The following is a 23,800-nucleotide window of genomic DNA, read 5'->3' on the forward strand; positions in this document are numbered from 1 at the left end:
TAAGTAAGAAATGTCTCGATATAAAAAGTATGGAAATTTATAAATGAAAATGAAAATTTATAAATGAAAATGTGTTATTTTGGGCAGAGGAGCTTTAAGAAGGGAAGAAGAGGCAAAAAGAGAAGGAAGAAAGTAGCAGGAGAGGGGATAATTAAAAGAGGGAAATAAAAGAAAAAGATTTCCACATGAAAGTTTTCCTCCAAAATCAAGAGCCAGTGCTGCTGGCAGGCTTGGGAGATATTTCAGATAATACTGTAATTTTTCTATAGCTGCTTCCTGCTAAAAAAAGTTTAAATTTAAATTTAAAAAATCAGATAATACTATAATTGCAAGCAAAGTGCAATAACTAGAATGCATAGGATCAATCACTTTTTGCCCCTCCCAGATACTTTGAAGGGGTCAGCTAACCCCTCAATTTCTATTCTCAAATATGCAGCTTACTCTAGTAAAGTTTCCTGTTGGCAACAGCATAATTCATTTGAAGTCTGGCTTTTAAAACATTTCTTTCATTAGACTTTCTTCTCAATAAAGGTGAGGTGAATTCAAGGTGTATGTGCTGGGTGGGGTGCATGAGCAACCCCCCCAGGAGTCTCCTGAGACCCTCTGAAGCAAGGACGCAAACCTTACCTGAGTGACACAGACAGGCATGAAAGGGATGTAACACAAGTTTGCTGGCCAGCAATGGAATGGAGACAGAAGGAAAGATGTCACAGTCGCAACCAAAACATACACACACACACACCAGCCAGCAACTCTTCTCCTCATTCTTTCCAGGGTCATTTGTCCAGCAAGACTTCAGAGAAGGTTACCTGAATCTCCTATAATGAAATAAGAGAAGTAAAAAAAAAAAAAAGAAAGAAAAGAAAAAGAAAAGAAACTCCTTGTTAAAATTACTTGGCATTATTGTTCTCCATTATTTAAATGGGTTTCTCAGCTCCAAGTTCAAAAAAAAAGCCAGTTCTAGCCTCAGAGGGACCCTGTACTGTTGGCTGAGCAAAACCATTCAAACCCCTCTTTGCTTTTATTTATGCAGATGGCAAGGATATTGCTGTTGGCTCATAGGATGTGAACAGTGGTGTTGAGATTACCCTCATTTGGCTGATGATGTCATTGAGGCCCAGAGAAGGTAAGTAATGTACCAAGGTTACAGACTAGTAAGTGACAGAGATGGGTTTTGAGCCCCATTCTTCTACATTGTGTGCAATAGCTCATATCAAGGTCACTAAAGCTGAAGACTGAATTATTTATTCAAATACTGCCATCATGCACCAATATTCTCAACAGGTAGGACACCTGGCAGGGCCTGGCTTTGGGGCTAACTTCTGCAGCTCTTTTGATTGCCCCCACCTTACAGTTTTCGGCACAGAGCACTGTGTAGCTGGCACTTCTCTACTGGCCCAAATGAGAAAACTTCCTCAGAGCAAAATGTCAAGCACCAAATAAGATTCATGTTTACTGTGAAGTGATTGCTGCTTTTTAAATGCTTATCAGAAGCCGAAGGACAAACTCAGTAGGTTGGTAAGTAAGGAGATTTTTCATCATTATGGTCTAAGAGAGTGCTGTAAACTCCTAATGTGGAAGACAAAGCTTTAGCAAATTCAGAAGTAACATCTGAAGTATCTTTACCTACAGAGCACAAAAGCTGTTCAGGGTGTAGGAAAAGGTGGCATCTCTCTAAAGTTCCGGATGGGTGCAGCCAGAGGCACATCTCATGCAGGCCGGTGCCTGGAGAGGGCCAAGGCAGGGCTGGGGAGAGGGGAGGTGGCCTTCTCTTCAAAACAAACCAGACAGTCACACAGACAAAAACTGAGCTTGTGACACAGAATGGAGACGAGCAAATGACAAAGGGAGGAGGTGGCAGGGACGGAGAGCACAGCAAACCAGGTTAGCCGTGACGGCTCAGGTGAATTGTTACAAGACTGTGACAGGCAGAAGCAGTGGCTTTTTTCCAACCATCAGTGCACTGATGATAATCATTCTCTCCTGATTCAGACAACAGCCCACCTAAAGAACAAGCAGGCGAGTCTACTGGAGTATTAGCAGATAACTAGCCCTAGAAGAGCAGCAGGACCATGAGCTTCCTTTCAACACAGGGACTCTGCATTTAGGAGCTGATGTTTATAGGGCTTATCACTGGGTGACTTTGATGTGACAGACATTTTAATTTTTTAATACTTTTTAAAATGAACACAGACTACTCTTACAGGCAGCCTTTGTTTTGTTTCTATTTTCAAAAAGAAAACAAACCAAAAATATCTGATGGGTGGTGCAAAGGAGATGTGACCTGGGAAGATGGGGAAGATTGAGTGTTCCTCTTATGGTTTTCACATAAAAGCAAAAGGGTTGACTCTACAGCCAGCTGTGTGTCACTTTCAGCAAGATGGGGCCAACTCTCATTCTGAAGGGCTACGGGCATGATTTCCTTTAGAGGAAACTGCTCTTGACAGCAGCTTTCAGCGGGGCATATTTCCATTTCAGGTCAAACAGTAAGGCAAGAAAAAGAAAGGCCATGGCCAGGGCCAGGGACTGGCATTCACCTTTGCTACAGTGGTCAGGTTCCCTGGGTGGTCCTGATACTTATGTGGGGGTAGCAATGTATGGGATGGAAGGTGAAAAATCTGCTGGCGGAGAAAGGTTTGATTGAAATAACAGATCAGCCTTCTGCTTGTTATAATAGAAAACAAAAGCAGTGTTTTGAGGCAGTGCTAAGACTCTTATTTCCCTGTCCTCATTAAGGAAGAGAGAACTGAGAGAGCAACAACTGCCTTGTCAGCTCACACTCTTTCTGAACAGCTGGGTGGTTACAGTGGCACCTCAGGACTCGGGAAAGGAAGGCACGCAGCAGAAGAATCAAAATGCTGTCGATGTTTTCTGAAGTTGACAATGTTAAATGTGTTGCTTCCACTCATCTGACTTTTTGTGACTCCCAAATTAATCAAGGCCACATATGCTCCAGGAGCCCTCAAGAAAGTGCTGGAAATACAAACAAACACACTTTTCTCTCTCCCTTGTCTCTCACCAAACAGGTGGAGGCTTTGACTGGGGTTGGCTGTTGTCGGCCTAGATTTAATGTAGTTTACTAGTTTACAGAAAGGCAAACTTCAGTTAGGGGAAACAATTACCAGGCTAAGTCTAAAAAAAAAAATCCCCAAAGCTTCTGAAGAGGATTCAAAAGGCCATTTTGTAATGAGAAGCACCTCGGGGGTAGTGTTATGACACAGGCCATGGTGTCACATACTCTGTTCAGTTCAACCGTACAATGGACTGATAAGAATGCCAAACAGACATTTAAATTAGACAACTATGACTTTCAATAAATTTGCACAGAGATGATCGCTATCAGATACGTAGCATGAAAAGCCCATTTTATATTGGAAAGTTGTCTTTGCCTAGTAGGATTTCAAATGTTTATTGAATTGAATATGAGGAAATATACTTAGCTCTATAGTTCCCTGAATATTGGCTCTAGAATAGGGTCTTTGAGATGTCATGTTCTGGAGAAGTCTAGACTCACTTTATGATTTTAAATAAAATGGCTGCCCCTTCCCCATTTCCCAGATTCATGCTGAGCTCGACTACCTCCATGAGAAATGACTCTCCTGTAGGGCTCGATGACCTTCATGTCAATGCGCTGCTCTTGTTCTCCAATCACCACTGTCCTCCAAAGCCGGTTGTCCTCCCGTTCCTCTTCGGCCGTATATTCTGGAATAGACTCTGACTCTTGGCCAGAATCTTTGTTGGCTGTGGGATCTTCTGGAAACAAAGCACAGAGCAGGGCTGAAGGAGCAAGACCTCCACAGTGCAGCTAAACAGCCAAATGGTAAGCTTTACAATACAGTACTCCTACGGGCAGCCTTTGTTTTGTTTCATCCTGCAGAAACAACCTGATCAAAGTCCTTGTTTTGTACAGCCTTTACAGAGCTTAGCACTATCCTGACCATATAAAGTACACTCAATGAAGTCTTCTTTTATTAACTGAACAACCACATCCATTGCTAAGGCCATGCTGAGGGGGAGACTAGGTGCAAAACTTAAGCTGTCTTGCATGGGTAGTGGTCCAAGGACCAACTCATCCTTGATCAGGGTAAAGATTGAAGGTCTAATGCGGTGAAAGGCTGTGTACTAGACTCAGAAAATCTTGGGGTTTTGGGGCCACATCTCTTCAGTGCTCAGAGTCTTTTGGGGCCCTCAACTTGGAATCGTGATGATACTACAAGCCAAGACTCCTACTCTAAGACTCTTACAACTGGGCTGAGCCCCTTATTGGGAGCATATCTGGACATAAATTTGATATTACTTTCTACGTACTGTTTCAAAATATGCCACACCAAGACTTTATAGTAAGTGAGAAACAAACAACTTTGTAGACCAGAAATGCTCCAAGACCCCAAATGCACAAGACTCCCAAATTGATGGGTGCATAAGACAATAAAAAAGCCTACTGAGCATCCTCTGGGAAGAAATTTACTCTTGTGCATTAAAAAAAAAAAGTAACCATTTTTATTAAAAAAATAAGCAGCAATTGTTTCCATTTTTACTAGAAGTATTAGTAGAGCTTAATGATGGTTATTCTTTATATGTTTAAGTAATCTGAAAGAAAAGATTATTTATAACCTTCACAATAATTCCAAGACATTATCATTCTTATTTTTCCATTCCCGGAAAAGCACCATTGAATTTACACTGCATTTCACTTCTTTCTATGGCACTTTGATGAAAATAACAGCACTATTGTATTAAGTATTGACCTTGTACCAGGTACTAGTTGGTATTAAAATGGTCATTATACCATTATATTATTATACCATTGGCATTATATGCAAAAACTGACTCTGAAGTGGTTTGCCTCAGATCACAGTTACTAAACAAATATAGTCAAAACCTTTACCTTTTTCAGCCCTTCTAATCTACCACATTGTACCTTGAATGTGTGATTCTCTTTCTTATTTATTTTACAAAGAGACTGTGAGTCCCTTGGGCTAAGAAACTGTGCCTTGAATCACCTTTAATATTCACTTCCAGCAACCCACTCCCTACTTAGCTTACAAACTTACTCAGAACACTCAAAAACAATTGGGAAGGTGGGTGAGTAAATTAAGAAAAACTTGGATAGTTTCCTGGAAATGGAGCTAATCTGTAAGGGAGCCACAACACTGCCATTATGTTCTGGAAGAATCTGCAATTATATATTCAAAAGTGTCTAATTACCAGTGACTTAGATAGCAAAATGAAGTTCGGTTGGGAAGCAATCCTAGCCTTTTTTGCCAACACCAACAGCTACCACCACCTACAGAGCCTTGGCTCACTCTGGCTTCCACTGTGTTCCCACCAGCATGAGGCAGCTTATCAAGGACAGAGATCATAAACCACTGGCTTCAGGCCAAGCGTCGTGTCCCTTGTGCAAATCCACCCATCTCTTTGGAATCCCTTCCTGCTTCTTCCTTCCTACATGGGTTAGGACCCTAGGATGCTAATCTTATATCCCTTCCTGGAACTCAATTTCCCATCTGGTCTCTGCTCCCCCAGAACTCTGGATTCTGAAGCAGGTTTGCATTCTGATGCTCTTGTACACACCCTCCTTTCCCTCTAGTGAACTTTCCATCCACCAGACCCTCTTCATCCTGTTTGGTACCGTCTGACCTGCTCTAGCTTTACCCTGGTCATCTCTGTGGGGTGAACATAGGGTTGTCTTGTTTTATTTTCTGCAAATTTTATTAAAATTCCCTTACGTAAAAAATTTTTGATTGGGTGTGGTGGCTCAAGCCTGTAATCCCAGCACTCTGAAGGCCAAGGCAGGTGGATCACTTGAGCTCAGGGGTTCAAGACCAGTCCTGGGCAACATGGCGAAACCCAGTCTCTACAAAAAATACAAAAATTAGCTGGATATGTTGGCATGTGCCTGTAGTCCCAGCTACTTGGGAAGATCACGTGAGCCCAGGAGGTTGAGGCTGCAGTGAGCTATGATGGTACCACTGCACTCCAGTCTGGGTGACAGAGTGAGACCTTGTCTCAAAAAAAAAAAAAAATTGTATACTACTTTCTTTATTATGGTTATAGTAAAACACATATCACATAAATATAGTCAATTGATCTTAGACAAGGAGCAAAGGCAATACAATAAAGCAAAGATAGTCTTTTCAACATAGTGCTGAAATAACTGGGCATCCACCTGTAAAATAATGAATCTGGACCCAGGCCTTTGATCCTTCACAAAAGTTAATTCAAAATGGATCATAGAACTAAATGTAAAATTCAAAACTGTAAAACTTTTAGAAGAGAAAATGTAACTGGCCTTGGAAGCAAAGATGACTTTTTAGATACAACACCAAAGGCATGATCCATGAAAGAAATAATTGATAAGGTGGACTTCATTGAAATGAAAACTTCTATATAAAAGACAAAAATCAAGAGAATGAGAATAAGAAGACAAGCCACAGACTGGGAGAAAACATTTGCAAAACACATATCTGATGAGGACTGTTATCCAAAATATACAAAGAATGCTTAATACTCAACAATAAGGCCAGGTGCAGTGGCTCACGCCTGTAATCCCAGCACTTTGGGAGGCTGAGGTGGGTGGATCACGAGGTCAGGAGATCAAGACCATCCTGCCAACATGGTGAAACCCCGTTTCTACTAAAATACAAAACATTAGCTGCGCATGGTGGCATGCATCTGTAATCCCAGCTACTTGGGAGGCTGACACAGGGGAATCGCTTGAACCCAAGAGCTAGAGTTTGCAGTGAACCGAGATTGCGTCACTGCACTCCAGCCTGGCGACAGCACGAGACTGTGTCTCAAAAACAACAACAACAACAACAACAAAAACTCAACAATAAGAAAATGGGCAAAAGACCTGGACAGGTACCTCACAAAGAAGATATACAGGTGACAGGTAAGCATGTGAAAAGATATTCAATATCATGTGTCATTACAGAATTTCAAATTAAAACAATAGCAAGATACCACTACATACCTATTAGAATGGCCCAAATCCAAAACCCTGACACCAAATGCTGGTGAGAATGCAAAGCGACAGGAACTCGCATTCATTGCTGGTGGGAATGCAAAATGGTTCAGCCACTTTGGAAGAGTTTGGCAGTTTCTTACAAAATTAAGCATACTCTTACCTTACAATCTAGCCATCATACTCCTTGGTAATTACCCAAATGCACTGAAAATGTATGCCCACACAAAAGGCTTCACATGTATGTTTATAGCAGCTTCATTCATAATTGCCAAAACTTGGAAGCAGCCAAGATGTCCTTCAGTAGGTGAATGGAAAATAACCTGTGACTTGTCCAGACAATGGAATATTATTCAGCATTAAAAAGAAATGATCTGTCAAGCCATGAAAGGATATGGAGGAACCTTAATTGCGTAAGTGAAGGAAGCCAGTCTGAAAAAGCTGCATATTGTATGAGTCCAACTACATGGATTCTGGAAGAGGCAAAAGTATGGAGACAGCAAAAGCATCAGTGATTGCTAGGGGTTGCGGGAAAGGGAGAAATAGGCAGAGCACAGAGAATTAAGGCAGAAAAACAATTCTGTATGATACTACAATGGTGGATAAATGCTGCCACTATACATTTGCTTAAACACATAGAATGCACAACTTGGAATCGTGATGATACTACAAGCCAAGACTCCTACTCTAAGACTCTTACAACTGGGCTGAGCCCCCTATTGGGAGCACATCTGGACATAAATTTGATATTACTTTCTATGTACTGTTTCAAAATATACCACACAAAGACTTTATAGTAAGTGAGAAACAAACAGCTGAACCCCTCATGTAAACTATGGACCTTGGGTGATAATAATGTGTCAATGCAGGTTCATCAGTTGTAACAGCCCAACCACTTGGCAAGGGATGTAGACAGTGAAGGAGGGTGAATGTTTGTAGAGAAACAGGTACAGGAAAACTGTACTCTCCGCTCAGATTTGCTGTGAACCTAAAGTTGCTCTAAAGAATAAAGTTCATTAATTTTTAAAAAGTAAAACGCATTAATGAAAGTACCAGGAATACAGAAATGCTTCATGAAAACAATGAGAATGACCAATGCCACTCATCTGTTACTGTGTGATGTGTATTATTCCTCCTCTGCACATACACAGACATGTTTATTTTTCAAAGAGTATGATTATTCTATATATTCTGCATGTTCTATACAGATTGTTCTATAATTTGTTCCTATCTATTAAAACAGTACAGGTTTGAGACCAGCCTGGGAAACATGGCAAAACCTCATCTCTACAAAAAAATATACCAATTAGCTGGGTATGGTGGCACATGCCTGTAGTCCCAGCTACTCAGGAGGCTAAGGTAGGAGGGTCACCTGAGCCTGGGTGGTCGAGGTGGCAGTGGGCTGAGATTACATCAGTGCACTCCAGCCTAGGTGACATAGTGAGGGCCTGTCTTAAAGTATAGATAGATAGATAGATAGATAGATAGATAGATAGATAGATAGATAGATAGATAGATAGAATAGGCTTTTTGTCTCAGTAAATATAAATCCTGCTCACTTTTAAGAGTAGCCCTCAAGTATTCCATTTTGCTGATGTCTTATAGTTTACCAATTCCATGGACACAACTATTAAAGAAAATTGCTTGAAAGAGAAGACCAATTGAATATATTTGATAGTTGAGTTTCATAAATTTTCCATAAGCAAAATTGCATTGTGAGCAAAAACCCTGGCAGAGGTGTTTGGTCATCAGCTACTGAATAAAACAGGCAAATGGCCTGAAAACCTTTAGGCATTTGGTAGAGTAATGCTTACTTTTTTTTTTTTTAGAGTCTCCCGCAAGTCAGGAAAACTGGATAAAAAGAGGCCTAAATGTGAGCAAGAGCTATCATGTTTGGCTTCAAGTATGTAAGTCCAATCTGGTAACAGACCCTTTCCCATTCATTGTTAGCATATTCACTGGGAAGCAGCATGGGCCAGGAACAAAGGGCAACAATGAGCTGTGTGACCTTAGGCAAATTACTTAACTTCTCTGTGCTTCATTGTTCTCGTTATAAAATGAAATAAATTAAATGAAAACTATATAATGAATTATATAATATAATGAGGTATATAATATACAATGAAAACTATATAAATGAAAAATATATAGTAAAAATATATAATATATAATGAAAATATATACATGAAAAATATAATATAAATGAAAAATATAAATGAAAAAGTATTCATTAAAAGAAAATAAATTATGGCCCAAATGTTTTTGAAAAACCATACCTTAAAAACCCCTATTTTGTTTAGAATGTATATTTCTGGTTCAAAATGCTTGCACGAGAAACCTAAGAAACAGGCTGCTTTCAAGCATTTATTTCATACTTCAGAACTCAAACATATTTATAATCCAACCCTCTTATACAGTCACTTATCCATGTCCTCATGTTTACAAAATATAGCTATTCAGAGGCACTTTGTGTTTTCAAAGTTTCAATCTCTGACTGTATATCTTTCATTTGAAAATTAAGGTAGATTTAAAAATTCAACTTAGTTTACAATTCTGTCCTTTGCATTTAAGACCTAAAACAGGGTTATGGCCATTAAACTGGTTCTTTCAACACAGCTACGTTAACTACATTAAAAGAGCCACGTCAGCAAGTGGCAGTGTTAATTACCAGCTTGCTCAGCCACCACTGCTTTGCTCGACAGTTTTACTATGTTTAAAAATGAAAGGTTCAGATGTGGTGTGACAAAGCTCTCCTGACAAAAAGGAAGCAAATACGGAGGCAAGAGAGGGGCCAGCTGGGTCATGCCACAGTCTTCTGTGGGATTTTGTCAATATATTAGCAGGAAAGGAGCAGGAGCTGGTAGGGGCAACTGGGATGGATAGAGGAGCTGCTGAAGACTCTCTGGGATGACAGGAAATAATACAAATTCCAGACCTTCTTTCACCTCCTATTTGTGTATTTCAACCTACAGAATCAACTACCCAGATAACTACAGATATTCACACATGATAAAAATGCAACATAAAATCTCTACTTACACTAACGAACTTACTCATGTAACCAAATACCACCTGTACCCCAATAACTTATGGGAAAAAAACTCCACTTAAGCATAACAGACTATAAAACAAGTCGTTTAGCCATTTCCTTTTTGAGGAAATAAAGCCTTAAGCTCTGTCAAGGTAGAGTCTGAACTGCACTGCTCATGTCGGCTCAATGACCATTGGTTGAAATAATTAGCTAATTTGGTGAATTTTCTAATTATGCTCTTCTAGGAGTGGAACTGCTAGAATTAGCATGTGTCTAAAAGTCAGGCCATCACTTAATTGTGGCACTGTATTGCTTTTAAGATTGCGTGAATTTTAAAAATGAATAAAAGCAATAGCTGTGTCCCAGACTCTCTTGCTTTCACTTTCAAATATTATAACTTCAGATAATTCCATCCTGGCTAGAACTGAAACAGAAACTACATAATGCCATTAAAAAAAAAAAAACCAAATGATTGTATTTGTACATATTTCTTAAACCAGATTTCATAGAGTAAGAGAAAGAACTAAAGACTGAAGTTCATATCAGGAGTGTCAGTCTTGGATGATCTGAAAACTTTTAATTATCTTCCTTTTTATCATTTCTCTCACTCCCCCTAAACCATCCCTTCTTCCTTCCCACTTTATTGGAGATGCAGGATCAAACATAAAGTCCTTGCTCTTGTGGAGCATACATTCGAGTGGTAAGAGAAAGACAATAAAGATGCAAACAAATAGTTAAATAATACAATTTGAATTAGTGACACATGGAAAATAAAATGAACATTGGGACAGAGAGTGACTAGGTGGTGGGAGTCGGGAAGTGGGAAGCATCTTTGATTACAGAGGTCAAGAAGACTTCTCTGAGGAGGTGACATCTGATTAACATCTGAATATAGAGAAGGAGTCAGTCACTTAAGGATCTGGGGAAAAGAACATTGCAGATAGTGGGAACTTATACAAGAAATTGTCAAGCTCTGATTTCTCTTCTTCAAATTTTATCGTCTGGATTAAATTCTCTTCCTCTGCAAACCCAGCCCCAGGTTTCTTGTAACACAGCACGTAACAGTCTTCCCTCAGCCCAAGTGCCTAGCATAAATGCTAGCACAGAGTGGGGGTTAATAAAGAGCAATGGTTATGTATGGCCTCTGTGACCCATACTTTCTCTGTCAAGCTCCAAACTGTCAATCATGGCCACCTATGACCTGAAATAAAAACAGAAGCTTCTAGAAATCACAAAAAGGATCCACTGGCACAAAAATGAGAGGTCTGTTAGAAAATCTTTTACTTATTTAGCGTTTAACTTTGGCCTTGCCAACTTAGTGACTTACCATGTCCAGTGTACTCAAAAGAATCTGCTTCATCGGGGGTATCAAGTTCATCCACATTGATGTCAATTTCATCTGGACTGTCCAAGTTATCATCAGAGAGAATAGATCCTTCACTTTGGTCCAGAGAAAGATTGATATTTGGGGCTGTGAGCTTGATTCTCCTAGGATGAGTGTCATTAAGATCCAGAGAATTAGGAGGTTCTAAAGAAGAAAGAGAACAGCAACATCAAGTATTAAACCAGAGGAGCAATCTAAATCAAAAATTTCAAAATCCCAAATGCTCCAAAATCTGAAACTTTTTGAGTGCCAACATGACGTGTCAAGGAGATACTCACTGGAGCATTTTGGATTTCAGAATTTTGAATTTGGGATGTTCAACCAGTAAGTATAATCCAAATATTCCAAAATCTGAAAAAATCCAAAATCTGAAACACTCTGGTCCAAGCATTTAAGTAAGGGATACTTAACCTATACATGGCTGCCAAGAGTGGGTTTGGGCCCAGTGGAAAACATTTTTAAAGTCCTTTCAGCAAAAGCAGACCTGATAGAAATCTTTGTATGAGGTATAGACACCCTTCTTGAAAGCAGCCCTCAGTAACTGGATCCTCCCAACCCCCTCAGCCTTGGCCATGTAGAAACAGGAAGTAGGAGTTATTACTAAATGGTTAGATAACTAGTTTTTAGAATTTCCCTGTTCAAGTTTGAAAACTTGAAATTGCTATAATAATTGAATTAAATTTTCACGGGGTATACTGCATAAGAAAAATAGTTAAGTTTACATATACAGTTGTCCCTTGATATCCATAAGGGATTGATTCCAGGACCCCTGGTGGAAACCAAAATGTACAGATGCTCAAGTCCCTGATATAAAATGGTGTAGTGTTGACATATAACCCATGCACATCCTTCTGTATACTTCAAATCATCTCTAGAATAATTATAATACCTAATACAAAGTAAATAGTTTTTGCACTGTGTTTAGAAATAATGACCAGGAAAAAAAGTTTGTACATGTTCAGTACAGATGCGATTTTTTTTCTTTGAATACTTTTCTTCTGTGGTAGGTTGAATCCACGGATTTGGAACCATGGATAGAAAGGGCCAACTATATTTTCTAATATTTGCGTTGACTTTGCTCCTATGGAATATACGTTAAGAACTTTGTCATGTTCACAGACACTCCCAGAATACTTCTTTTAGGTCCTGACAACTCTGTATATGATGTTCAGTGCCCTTTACCTGGCCGAAGTATCCTTCCAGGTAACATTCTTTGAACTCACCCAAGCAGTCACCAGCTCTTATGCCAATCTCGCTTGACACTGGTTCCCATAACATAAGTGATAATCTTATGTGTAGGCTCCCTCCTTTCATTGTAGTATGCATCTTCCTGCTCAGCTGCCTTTCATTTAATAAAAGCAGAGCTGGAGAAGTCATTTTTTAACCAAGCTTAAACTAACAAAACAAAGGTAGAGACATACCCTACTGTAGTATAATAAGAAATGTATTTGGTCTTTGGCCCTGGTTCCAGGCACAGAGGTCTTAAAACCCTTGTCATTTCCCAAGGTGGATAGTGTCAGAATTAAATTATAGGACACCCAGTTGGTGTTCATTAGAAAATTGCTTGGTGTGTGGCAAACAAAACAAAACAAAACCCTACACATCTGGTCACAGAAGTGTTCAGTGTGAGAGCAGAGTAGGAGAAAACAGTTTGTTCCCTTCACCTAAAACCAGAAATGACAGGATTCCTAAGCACGAAATATTTTGAAGACCATTTGGCATATCCTTCGACTCTGGAATTCTGGCTCTGGCCTTGTCCTGGAGAAATTGGCACTGTTCCCCTGTCAGTCATTAAGCTTTTTCTTTTCTGAATGGAACATCACCCAAACTCTGTTCTAGGTAATGGTTTTATGTATTACTTGAAAAAGGTTTCTATTGACAAGTAAGTTTCAACACTGAGTTTCTATATTTCAGGAATTTGCAGAGCAGTGATGTCCCAAAGAATTCTTTGTGATAATGAAAAGGTTCTATATTTGGCTACTGAGCACTTGAAATGAGGCTAGTGCAACTGAAGAAGAGCATTTTAAAAAATTATTTTTAATTTTAATTAATTTAAATAGCCACATGTGACTAGCTGCTTACCATATCAGATAACCATAGCCTTAGTGCCTTTATCATTCAAAAGTACATTGTGAACTTGGAAGATTCAAATAAACATACTGTGGTTACCAAGCATATTTGGCCATAGAACATTTAGAAATAATTCTGTTACATGACTAGTATTTTGAAGAATGCATTTCAAATACTACGACAGAAAAGAAATGTAATTGCCTTCCTTCTTCCTACCACACTGTAGGCCTGGCTGAGAATACATGATTCAGGATCTTGGTATGATCCTGGAGTTGGTGTAATGCAAGAGAGTGACCCTGGAATACAGTGAGAGTCATATAAGTTGCAATTGAAAAATTAAATTCCTTTTTGTGTATGCCTTGGGTTGTAAACCCCTAAAATGTAGGGTAGTTGTTTTTTATTGTTGTTGTCTTGTTTTGGTTTTGATAGGATACTGAGCATTCTTGATATCACATTTCCAATTTTAAACATTCTTACAATTATGTGTAAATGCGGAGAACTTAGACGTTAGTCAGAATTTGGTACAATATACAGTAGCCAATTATCACAGGAACTGAAAACATTGGCAGATAAGGCTGTGGTCTAGGAGATAAAATGTAGCCCACACTAGCGAGCATCAGTATTCAAGCCAACTCTTAAATTCACCAAATGCAGCCTAACACCTTCATATCACACATTTCTTTTTTCCTCTCACTGTTATCACTGAAATCATAAGTTAGATGCACAGGAAATAATTCTTTCACTGAAAAATGAAAACGTTGGGATACAGAATACCAACGAAGGAAATGAACAAATGCTGCTCTCACCAGGCCTCATGTCTGCAGCACTGGGACTCAGCACGCCCTCTTCAAAGGGGATGTCCATTCCTACATCCTCTGACAGTAGTCTGCAAAAAAAGCAAAGCAAAGCGCGTCAACAACTGTGTAAGACTTCATTTCTTTTGAAAAGGAAACCCACAGAGTCCAGGATAACATTTTCAACTCACTTAAAATAAACCATGTATGGGGACTGAATCCACTGTAAGTGGTCCCAAATTAAAGACTTTCTGCAGTTATGGTAAATGAGAACAATGGACACCAATTTCACCTGCTTACATCAAGTCACTTCTGCTAGCTCACTTAATAAACACACACCAAGTGGGAAACTCAGAAATAGGAAATGCAAACAACTAATAAAATATACTTCGGGGACATTTAATATATACATATTTTTAACAACAGGGTCAATATATGTGCTTTGTACACATCTCTTACTCTGTAAATTTGAGTATTTTAATTAAATTCCCATGGACAGAGGGAGAGCATATTCTGTTGATCTCAGTTTTCATTTGTAAACTAGGGATATACACCTACTTCACCACGTTGTTTAAAGATTAAGCTACAAAAGTAAAGTGCCTAACACTCCTGAGCAGGCATAGACTGATGTTATTTTTCTTCCTTTTTTGAATATTTAAAGAGTCACTGTGAATATATGTTGGTGAAGATGGCTCTGGTCATGACTTCCCACCTCTTGTTTCTAATCAGTGCTGAGCCCACGACCATCTGTATTAGCACATTTGGTAAGAAGTGTAGGGAAACAGGAAATACCAAAGGCAATTGTGACGAATCTGTATGTTCTTCTAAGAAGCTGACCACTGTTCACGATAAATTTCTCTTGATTTATTTTCATCCCTGGACCTTTGTTCAGTAAGACCCCATTTACCATAATATATATTTCTTCTCTGTGAGTTTCACGTCATTTCATTCACCTAGGGTGAATCCTTATGATGTGGTCACTAACCTAATTTTAAACATGATAAACCTTTATGTTAAAGTTCTTAATTTAGTCCCCTTCTCCCTCTCTTACTGTACTTTGCACTATGTCACGCTGGATCTACCAAACCTTTGGAGTTTAATCTACTTCTCCAGGATGCAAGTCAAATCCCCTACTGTCAATAAAGCACTATGATGAAAGAAAATAATCTGCACCCTTAGTGATTACTGCATTTGCTTCATTTATTCAACAAATATCTATTAAGTGTCTACTATGTGCCGAGGATATAGAGGAACAAAACAGACCCGTCTCATTCTCGTGGTGGAGTTGGGATGATGGAGCTAATACAATGACCCCTACCTTCGAGAACTCAGTGCTGCTCCCCTGGATAGAGGTAAGTGCCTGTGTACTTACCTACCAACTCCTGAGACCCCTTCAAAAGCTCAGCATCAGGGAGTTTCTTTGTCCACATTCTTCCTGTGGCTTTGACCCTGTGTGTTCTCTAAAACTAGACCTGTGCCCTGGTAGCAAAGGAGCATGCAAGAGGTTGGCATGTAAGACAGACAATAATGTATCAGCAGGAACAAGATAACCTGTGCCAAACAGAGATACACTATGATAGGTGGAATCAAACCACGTTATTCAGCAACAAAGATTGGGGAGGTATGCAAAGAGAAGATCTGCACCAGGCCCCAGTTTTGAAAGTCCTGGGACCTAGAGGGACGGATGTCTGGGTATCCCATGATCCTGCAGTTTTTGGAATTCCTTACAATGATCTTTGTCATTCTGTGTGTTCTCCTTGACATCAAACCTCTTGTACCTGTCAAGTAGCAAAATGCTGCTATTAAGAGCCACTGGATTTAAATCTTAGTTCTACCACTTACTGTGTTGGATTGAATTATTGAGCCTGAAATATTCTAAATGCACATGTACATTATTTTTCTAGTTATCTGCCTAAGAGTCAACCTTGAACAAAAATAAAGACATCAGATTTCTATCTGCCTGACAGAGCACACAGGATGTGGGCCTTGGCATCAAAATAAATATGATGGTTTTAAAATAGATAGGATCAGCTTAAGTTTAATAGATTTTTTTAAACAATTGTGAATAATGGGCAACATCATGGAATAATTGCAGGAGTCCTGCCTGGATATGAGGTTTTAGTTCTGAGTTATAGTTCTGCTGCCAGTATCAACAAGCTGATTAACTCTGAGAAGATTAGTTGGCCATTTTTGTGATTTTATAAGGGGATAATACCCAACATCACAGTGACTGTGGAGAATAAATATAATACAAATAAAAGTATTCTTTAAGTCATAAAGCACTGTCTGAGTTTAAGGTATTACATACCCTCCACTTAAAACATAGTACAGGAGCAGTGGTTTAATTAAAGTATGTGTCATGGTTGGACAAATCATAATTAAGGTCACTATAATTTGCGCATTAGTCCAGGTAAAAGGTAATCTTATTACTGCACAAATCTCCACAGAACCTAGAAATGCTCCTCAACTCATTGATGTTAGAAAATAGAGCCTTTGCCTCTAAGTGCTCCTTTTCAACACAAAGCAGAGACCCTGTGAAGAAGGCACAGATTTCTTCCCCCTGTGTTAGCATGCACTGGGGGAAGAAAAATGCTGAAGGCTGTGATCAGCGGATGACCCAAGGAGAGAGATTCACACAAACCCATGGATATTAAAGAAGGCTAGGCCGGGCGCAGTGGCTCACGCCTATAATCCCAGCACTTTGGGAGGCTGAGGCAGGCGGGTCACCTGATATTGGGAGTTCAAGAACAGCCTCACCAAGATGGAGAAACCCCATCTCTACTAAAAATACAAAATTAGCTGAGTGTGGTGGCGCATGCCTGTAATCCCAGCTACTCGGGAGGCTGAGGCATGAGAATTGCTTAAACCCGGGAGGCAGAGGTGGTGAGCTGAGATGGTGCCATTGCACTCCAGCCTGGGCAAAAAGAGCGAAACTCCGTCCCACTCCCCGCCAAAAAGAAGGCTATAGGGACATGTTAAAAAACCCCTGGGACAGAGGGAAAGCTGAGCCAGAATAGCCTAGAAGCAAATCTAAGAGAAACCCAAGTCACGCTCTTTGTAAATACTTCAACCACATTCATACATTAAGCCCATAAACATTTGCAGAAATGAAGTGGCCAAACAGAGCAGCTGTTGATTAAGCAGGACAGCAGTTTTATGATCAATAACTGAAGCCTCTCAAGATCTGTTAGGTAACAAACCAGTCCAGTGTGAAGGTCTGTATTTTACGTTATCTATCTGTAGCCTCTACTTAATTTTGAGTTTCTTTATACAGAATGGAGCTAACCAAGAGGTTGAGGGAGTTGTAAACACAAGTCAGGCTGTACTATGGCTGAAACAGCTACATGTCTCCATCTAGAGGATGTATTAAAACTGCTTCATGGTTTCTTTGCTGGATGGTACTGTGACATTAACACCACGTGTGTTAGAAGATCAATGTATTATGACATATTGATCTTCACCAAGTATTTCTGGCTCTCTGCCTTTTGAGTGCATGGTAGTATCGCACTTTCCTGTCCCCTTTGAAGTTAGGGTAGCCACATGACTTGCTTTGGCTAATGAAGAAAGAGTGGAAGGGAGAGATGTCGCTTCTGAGCAGAAGGCTTAGGAGCAAGCGTGTGAGGAGCCACATCCTCTTCCCACATAGGTGGCTGTGGAGGGGCTCGGCCAGGCTGTGTCCCGAGTGCCTCTGATGAGCAGAGGCCTCGACGAAAGCTTGCTGGAAATGTAAACAAGAAATGAACTTTTGTTGTGTTTTGCCCTGAGATATTGTAGTTATTTGTTACCACATTACAATCTAGCCCATTCTTACTATATAGCTGGCCTTTATTGTTTCAAAGGGAATATTTGAGTTATGCTACGCTCAAAAATTTATTTCCTTTTTTGGGTAACCAATTTTCCACATTCTTAGCCCAGATTCATATTGACAGTAAATAGCTTTACATCTGGATTGCTAAAGCATCAAAGCGTATAGGAACAAAAAGCTTGAAAAGACACCGAATGCTTTTAAATATTCTATAAGATTGAGTATTAATATATCACCTTTAGGGTTTTTGTCATAGCCTTTTATCACTTGCCAATTTACTTAACATTTTCTTTAGATTGACTTATTAAGGTTATTTTGAGAGGAATGTTTGTATCACTAGTGTACAGGTTGAGTATCCCTTATCCAAAATGCTTGGGACCAGAAGTATTTAAACCTTCCGACTTATTTGGATTTTGGAATATTTGCATTATATACTACAAGTTGAGAATCCCTACTCTGACGATCTGAAATCTGAAATGCTCCAATGAGCATTTCCTCTGAGTGTTGTGTCAGCACTGAAGAACATGAATTTCGGAGCATTTTAGATTTCGGACTAGGGATACTCAACCATTATATGTAAACTTAAATCACTCATGTAAAATAAATGGTGAGTGATTTAAGTTACATAAAATAAATAACATATATAGAAAAAATTAAATATAATAAAAATAAAATAATACTATTAAATTTAAGTTAGAAACCCCTGGAATCTCACTCAGAGGATTTTCCTCTTTGCTAAAAGAGAGATGTTAGGAAGTGTTGGCTAAGTCTGACAAGGTGTAAAGCCATGTATCATTAAAAATACAAGAAATGCTATATGAAATAGCATACTCCAAAAGTTACTAATACATTTCCAAGCTTAAAAAAATAAGATTAAGTCCACAGGTGCCAGAAATAAAGAGTTATTATAGAAGGCTGATAAAAACCTAGCACACAGGGTTCTTGCACTGGACACAGGACTTAGGGTCTCACAGCACAAGGGACCTCCTGGTGATGGAAGAAAGGCCTAGACCTGAACTTCTATATAGGGCTCTGGAACTTCAGGAACTTTCCCCTTAACAAAAAGGGGATGGAAAAAAAGTCTCTCCTCTGGCCTTGGAAAGCATGGTTTACTTGAATCTTGGGTAGAAAATAAAAAGCAACCAGTAGGAGCTGGAGACACTAGCTGTGGGTCGCTCATGTCTCAATTTATATTACCTGAATGATGTAGAAATGAATCAAGAAATTAAGATGAAAATTCATCTAGGATCACTGAACACCTAGGACCCTAGGGTTCCAAAAGAATCAGATGTGGGCCAGGCACGGTGGCTCACGCCTGTAATCCCAACACTTTGGGAGGCCGAGGCAGGTGGATCATGAGGTCAGGAGTTCAAGACCAGCCTGGCCAAGATGGTGAAACCCCGTCTCTACTAAAAATACAAAAATTAGCCGGGTGTGGTGGTGCACACCTGTAGTCCCAGCTACTTGGGAGGCTGAGGCAGAAGAATCGCCTGAACTCGGGAGGCGGAAGTTGCAGAGAGCCGAGATTACATCACTGAACTCCAGCCTGGGCAACAGATCAAGACTCAATCAAAAAAAAAAAAAAGAAAGAAAGAATCAGATGTGAAACCACTTGGTAGTGCTTACTTCTACAAGCAAGTTTCACTGGAAATCCAATTAGGTGCAAGAAAAAACTCTCTGAAAGATGAGCTCATATAAAAAAACCCTATAAACTACACTTGGGAAAAATACTTTGAGGCATTTCCAGGAGATGCAATAAATAGAAAAATTAGCAATAAAAGTAATAAAATAAAAGAATAGCATGAAAGAGGCCATAATGATTAAAGAATAATATCTAAACCTTTGTTGTGTTAAACCACTGAGATTTGGGGTTGTCATAGCAGGTAATGTCACCAAGACCTCAGTAGCCATTCTGCTTAAAAAAGAAACATCTAAAACATAATAATGCAGAAGTGTTGACAAGAAAGTGGTATTTTTAAAAAACAGAAAAATACTAAACACAAGAAAGCATTATAATATTATTATTATTTATCATTATTATTAGTATTTTTTGGTACAGTCGTCCAGGCTGGAGTACAGTGGTGCAATCTTGGCTCACTGAAGCCTCCGCCTCCTGGGTTTAAGTGATTCTCCTGCCTCAGCCTCCCAAGTAGCTAGGACTACAGGCACCTGCCACCATGCCCAGCTAAGTTTTGTATTTTTAATAGAGATGGGGTTTCACCATGTTGGCCAGCCTGGTCTCAAACTCCTGACCTCAGGTGATCTGCCTGCCTCAGCCTCCCAAAGTGCTGGGATTACAGGCATGAGCCACTGCACCTGGCCAGCATTACAGTATTAATGCCCAACAAAACAGACTTCAGAAAAGGCATTATTAAGGCTAAAGAAAGTTATTATTTAGTGATACAAGGAATAATTCTTCAGATGTAATAATTGAGAGCCAATGTGTTCTTAACAACATAGCCTCAAAATATGTAAAACAAAAAGTGAAAATACATTATAAGGCAAAATAAATTTCATGGGGTAAAATCTGAGTATACCTCTCAAGAATTTATAAATTAATTTGAAAAGAAATATATAAGAATATGGCAGATCTGAACAATGCAGTAATATAGCTTGATCTAATGGAGAGATCTGCGGTCAATAAAAACACAGTTTTTTTTTTTTGAACTCACCAAAACTTACCATACATGATGTCTCATAAAATACCAAAAGTCAACATCACATGTACTATATTCTCTGACTTCGGGGCCATACCTCTAGTTATCAATCACAAAAAGTCTCCAATCACAGTTTGGAGACTAAAAAACACACGTGTAAGTAACCAAACAATAAAGCCCTGCACATCCAAACTTGTGAAAGCAGCTAAAGAAGTTCCTAGCGGAAAATAAATAGCCTTAAGTTCAGATTTTAGGAAATAAGATGAACTGAATTAGCTAAGCATTCAAGTTATAAAAAGAAACATGCTCTTAGGTGACTTGATGCTATTTATGCTAAATCTTTGCACCTTCTCTAATGATCCTGAATACCACCAAATGGAGAAAGAACGGTGATAGAAATGGAATTCTCCAATTTGAGAATGGAGCCCACGTATATTCGTAGATTGTGTGTTTCTGATACTTACACTTCTTCATATGGAAGGCTAATTGCAGTATATGACAGAGAATGAAGGACAACAAATGCAGAACTTTTGGACATAAATGCACCTTCTTGCTTTTAGAACAGGTACAAAATTAAGCCCATTCTGCATTTTGTATTTTTCCAACGTATCTGAATCTGGAGGGATTTGACTGTTGTTGTAGGATTAGCTTTGCCTGAGATTAGGTTCTTTTTAACAGGAAATGAGCAGTGAGCCAAGAGCTGGCGCACACATACCAATAGCATTTCTAGATGGTAATGTTTCCTGACAGACACGGATATCCAGCAGCAGGTGGCACCCCTTTTCAGGAATAACCATTTTTACAAGATTGGCCACTGAAATATATACCTCCATAAAAAGTAAAGTAGCAGGTCATGATGTGGGGTCCATTGTTCTTTAGAAAAATACTGATGGTTATGCTGATATATTTTGGGAAAATGATTACATAAAGAGAAATATCTCTTGTGTTAAGAGTTCCTTAAAACTCTCCTGGCTTCTTTCTAGTCTAGTAAGATCTGCTGGACTGATAAGGTTGCTGTCTCTAGAAACAGAGATAAAAAGAAAAAAGAAAACACAAACAAAACCTTTCATGAGGTGCTTGCCTTCCCTCGTCAAGAATATCAATTAGCCTATGGGCTGGAGGACTGCCATTTGAGGGTTCTTGTCTGATAAAGTAGGCTGCTCCATTTAAGCCAGCAGTACATGGCACCCTGTGAACCACAGAGTACTTATCAAATTACTCAAAGTAGGAGGTGAGACTGAAGCAGCACTGAGCTTCACGCTTTGCCTAATCAAGCTAATCCCAAGACAGGAAATGCTACAATAGGAAGCTGGGGTCAAGCCCATGAAATAACGCTCTTTAGCAACAGTTCGCTAACCCAGCTGGGCCTCTCTCAACCTAGAACAGGTAAGCACTGTGGCCAGGCAGGGAGAAGCATCTTAGAAGCCAGCCAGCTGAAGAGAGATGAAGGAGGGAGGTGAGAGCTGGAAACTGACTGCACACAGTAGGAAGATAAGCGCCGAGCACTCGCCCAGACACCTTCTTTAGGGAATGTGCAAAACCGCACAAACCACAGCTAAACATTCTTAGGTTCTCAGAGGTGGGGGACACCACGCAGCCTCCTTACCCAGGGTCAGATTCTAAAATTCTGCAGGGAGCAAAAAAAATCACTTTTAGCTCAATGATCCTCAAACATTTTCTTGAATTGTTCCCTGAATAGAGTGTACATGGTTTTGTATGTCAATTTTTTTTTTCTTTTCACAGTGAGGCTTAAACATGAAAATTTGAGGAACGCTGAGCAGGAATAGAAGGAAAGCCTACATTTTTATCATTTCAACCTCTTTGCTTTTCAGAGAATAATTAACTCCTTGGCTGTGAATGATGGATGCATGGAGAATTCTACCTCTTGCCTGCAGGCTGTTTGCTAGCTTCTTTTAATATTTTTCCTATAACCTTAAGATCTATGAATAGATTTGTTTGTTGTGGAGAAGATTAAATTAGATGGCATAATCTCACATTGGAGAGGGGCATATACTTATTTAGGAAGTGAGTTTACAGTTCACAACCAGGATGGCTCAAAGGGATCTCAAACTGAACATGTTCGAAACCTAATCCCACATCTTCCTCTACGCAGATCCGCTACATCCTACCTTCTCTGTGACGACTTTGAAAAGTGTCCATGAATTCTCTGACACTCTTTTCAAAAGGTGGAGCCTAATTTCCCGTCCCTTAAGTGTGGACTGATGATTTGCTTCTAAAGAACAGAATAAGGTGGAATGGATGGTAGGTGAGTTCTAAGGCTAGGTCCTAAAAAGCACTGTGTGCTTTGTTCTCTCTTGGGTCTCTCAGTTTGGGAGAAACCAGCTACCCTGTTGTAAGGACAGTCAAGCAGCCCTGTGGAGAGTCCATGTGGCAAGGAACTGAGGTTTCCTGTGAAAATCCAGGAAGGAACTGAAGCCTTCTGCCAACAGCCATGTGAACGAGCCATCTTGGAGGCAGATCCTGCAACCTGGCTAATGTCTTGATGGCAACTTAACAAGATACCTTAAGCCAGAACCATCTAGCTAATACACTCTTGAATTCCTGATACAAACACTGGGAAATAATCAATGTTTGTTGTTTTAAGCTGCTAAACTTTGATATTATTTATTTTATTCATTTATTTTTTGAGACAGGGTCTTGCTGTATTGCCCAGGCTGGAGCGCAATGGAGCAATCTCGGCTCACTCCAGTCTCCATCTCCTGCGTTCAAGTGATTCTCCTGCCTCAGCCTCCCGAGTAGCTGGGATTACAGACGTGCACCACCATGCCGAGCTAATTTTTAGGAGAGATGGGGTTTCACCATGTTGGTCAGGCTGGTCTCCAACTCCCAGGCTCAAGTGATCCTCCCACTTCGGCCTCCCAAAGTGCTGGGATTACAGGCATGAGCCATTGCACCTGGCCGAGATTATTGATTATACAGCAATAGCTAACTAATACATTTCTCATCCTAGTGAATGTCTCTACATATCACCTGGGCACTCAAGCTCCCAAACTGGCATTCACTCTTACTTTCTTTTCTTTCCCAGCATTTCTTCCTCATCCAGTTGGCCATCCAATCCTATAAATTTACGT

The 23,800-nt window shown here is 39.7% G+C and overlaps 1 protein-coding gene and 1 long non-coding RNA gene across 10 annotated transcripts in view; one reads left to right on the plus strand and one right to left on the minus strand.

Moving 5' to 3' along the window:
* PRUNE2 (prune homolog 2 with BCH domain) overlaps window positions 1-23,800 on the minus strand; it is a 292,041-nt gene that overhangs the window by 29,726 nt on the left and 238,515 nt on the right. For 5 of the 9 annotated variants that reach the window (XM_019033866.4, XM_055351075.2, XM_019033859.4 and 2 more), the window contains exons 10-12: window positions 14,259-14,338; window positions 11,326-11,526; window positions 3,580-3,753 (exon numbers count right to left, since the gene is read on the minus strand). In XM_019033866.4, coding sequence (XP_018889411.4) covers window positions 3,580-3,753; window positions 11,326-11,526; window positions 14,259-14,338 — 455 coding nt within the window. The remainder of the gene's footprint in view (window positions 1-3,579; window positions 3,754-11,325; window positions 11,527-14,258; window positions 14,339-23,800) is intronic. The other 4 variants (XM_055351078.2, XM_019033860.4, XM_063696471.1 and 1 more) reach the window with 1 other exon arrangement.
* LOC129524690 (uncharacterized) lies at window positions 861-23,073 on the plus strand. Its single transcript, XR_008668551.2, has 5 exons — window positions 861-1,126; window positions 1,285-1,518; window positions 3,559-3,820; window positions 15,470-15,598; window positions 22,822-23,073. It is a non-coding gene; the product is annotated as an uncharacterized lncRNA (long non-coding RNA).

Source organism: Gorilla gorilla, chromosome 13, assembly GCF_029281585.2.
Source record: "Gorilla gorilla gorilla isolate KB3781 chromosome 13, NHGRI_mGorGor1-v2.1_pri, whole genome shotgun sequence".
NCBI classification, from domain to species: Eukaryota; Metazoa; Chordata; class Mammalia; order Primates; family Hominidae; genus Gorilla; species Gorilla gorilla.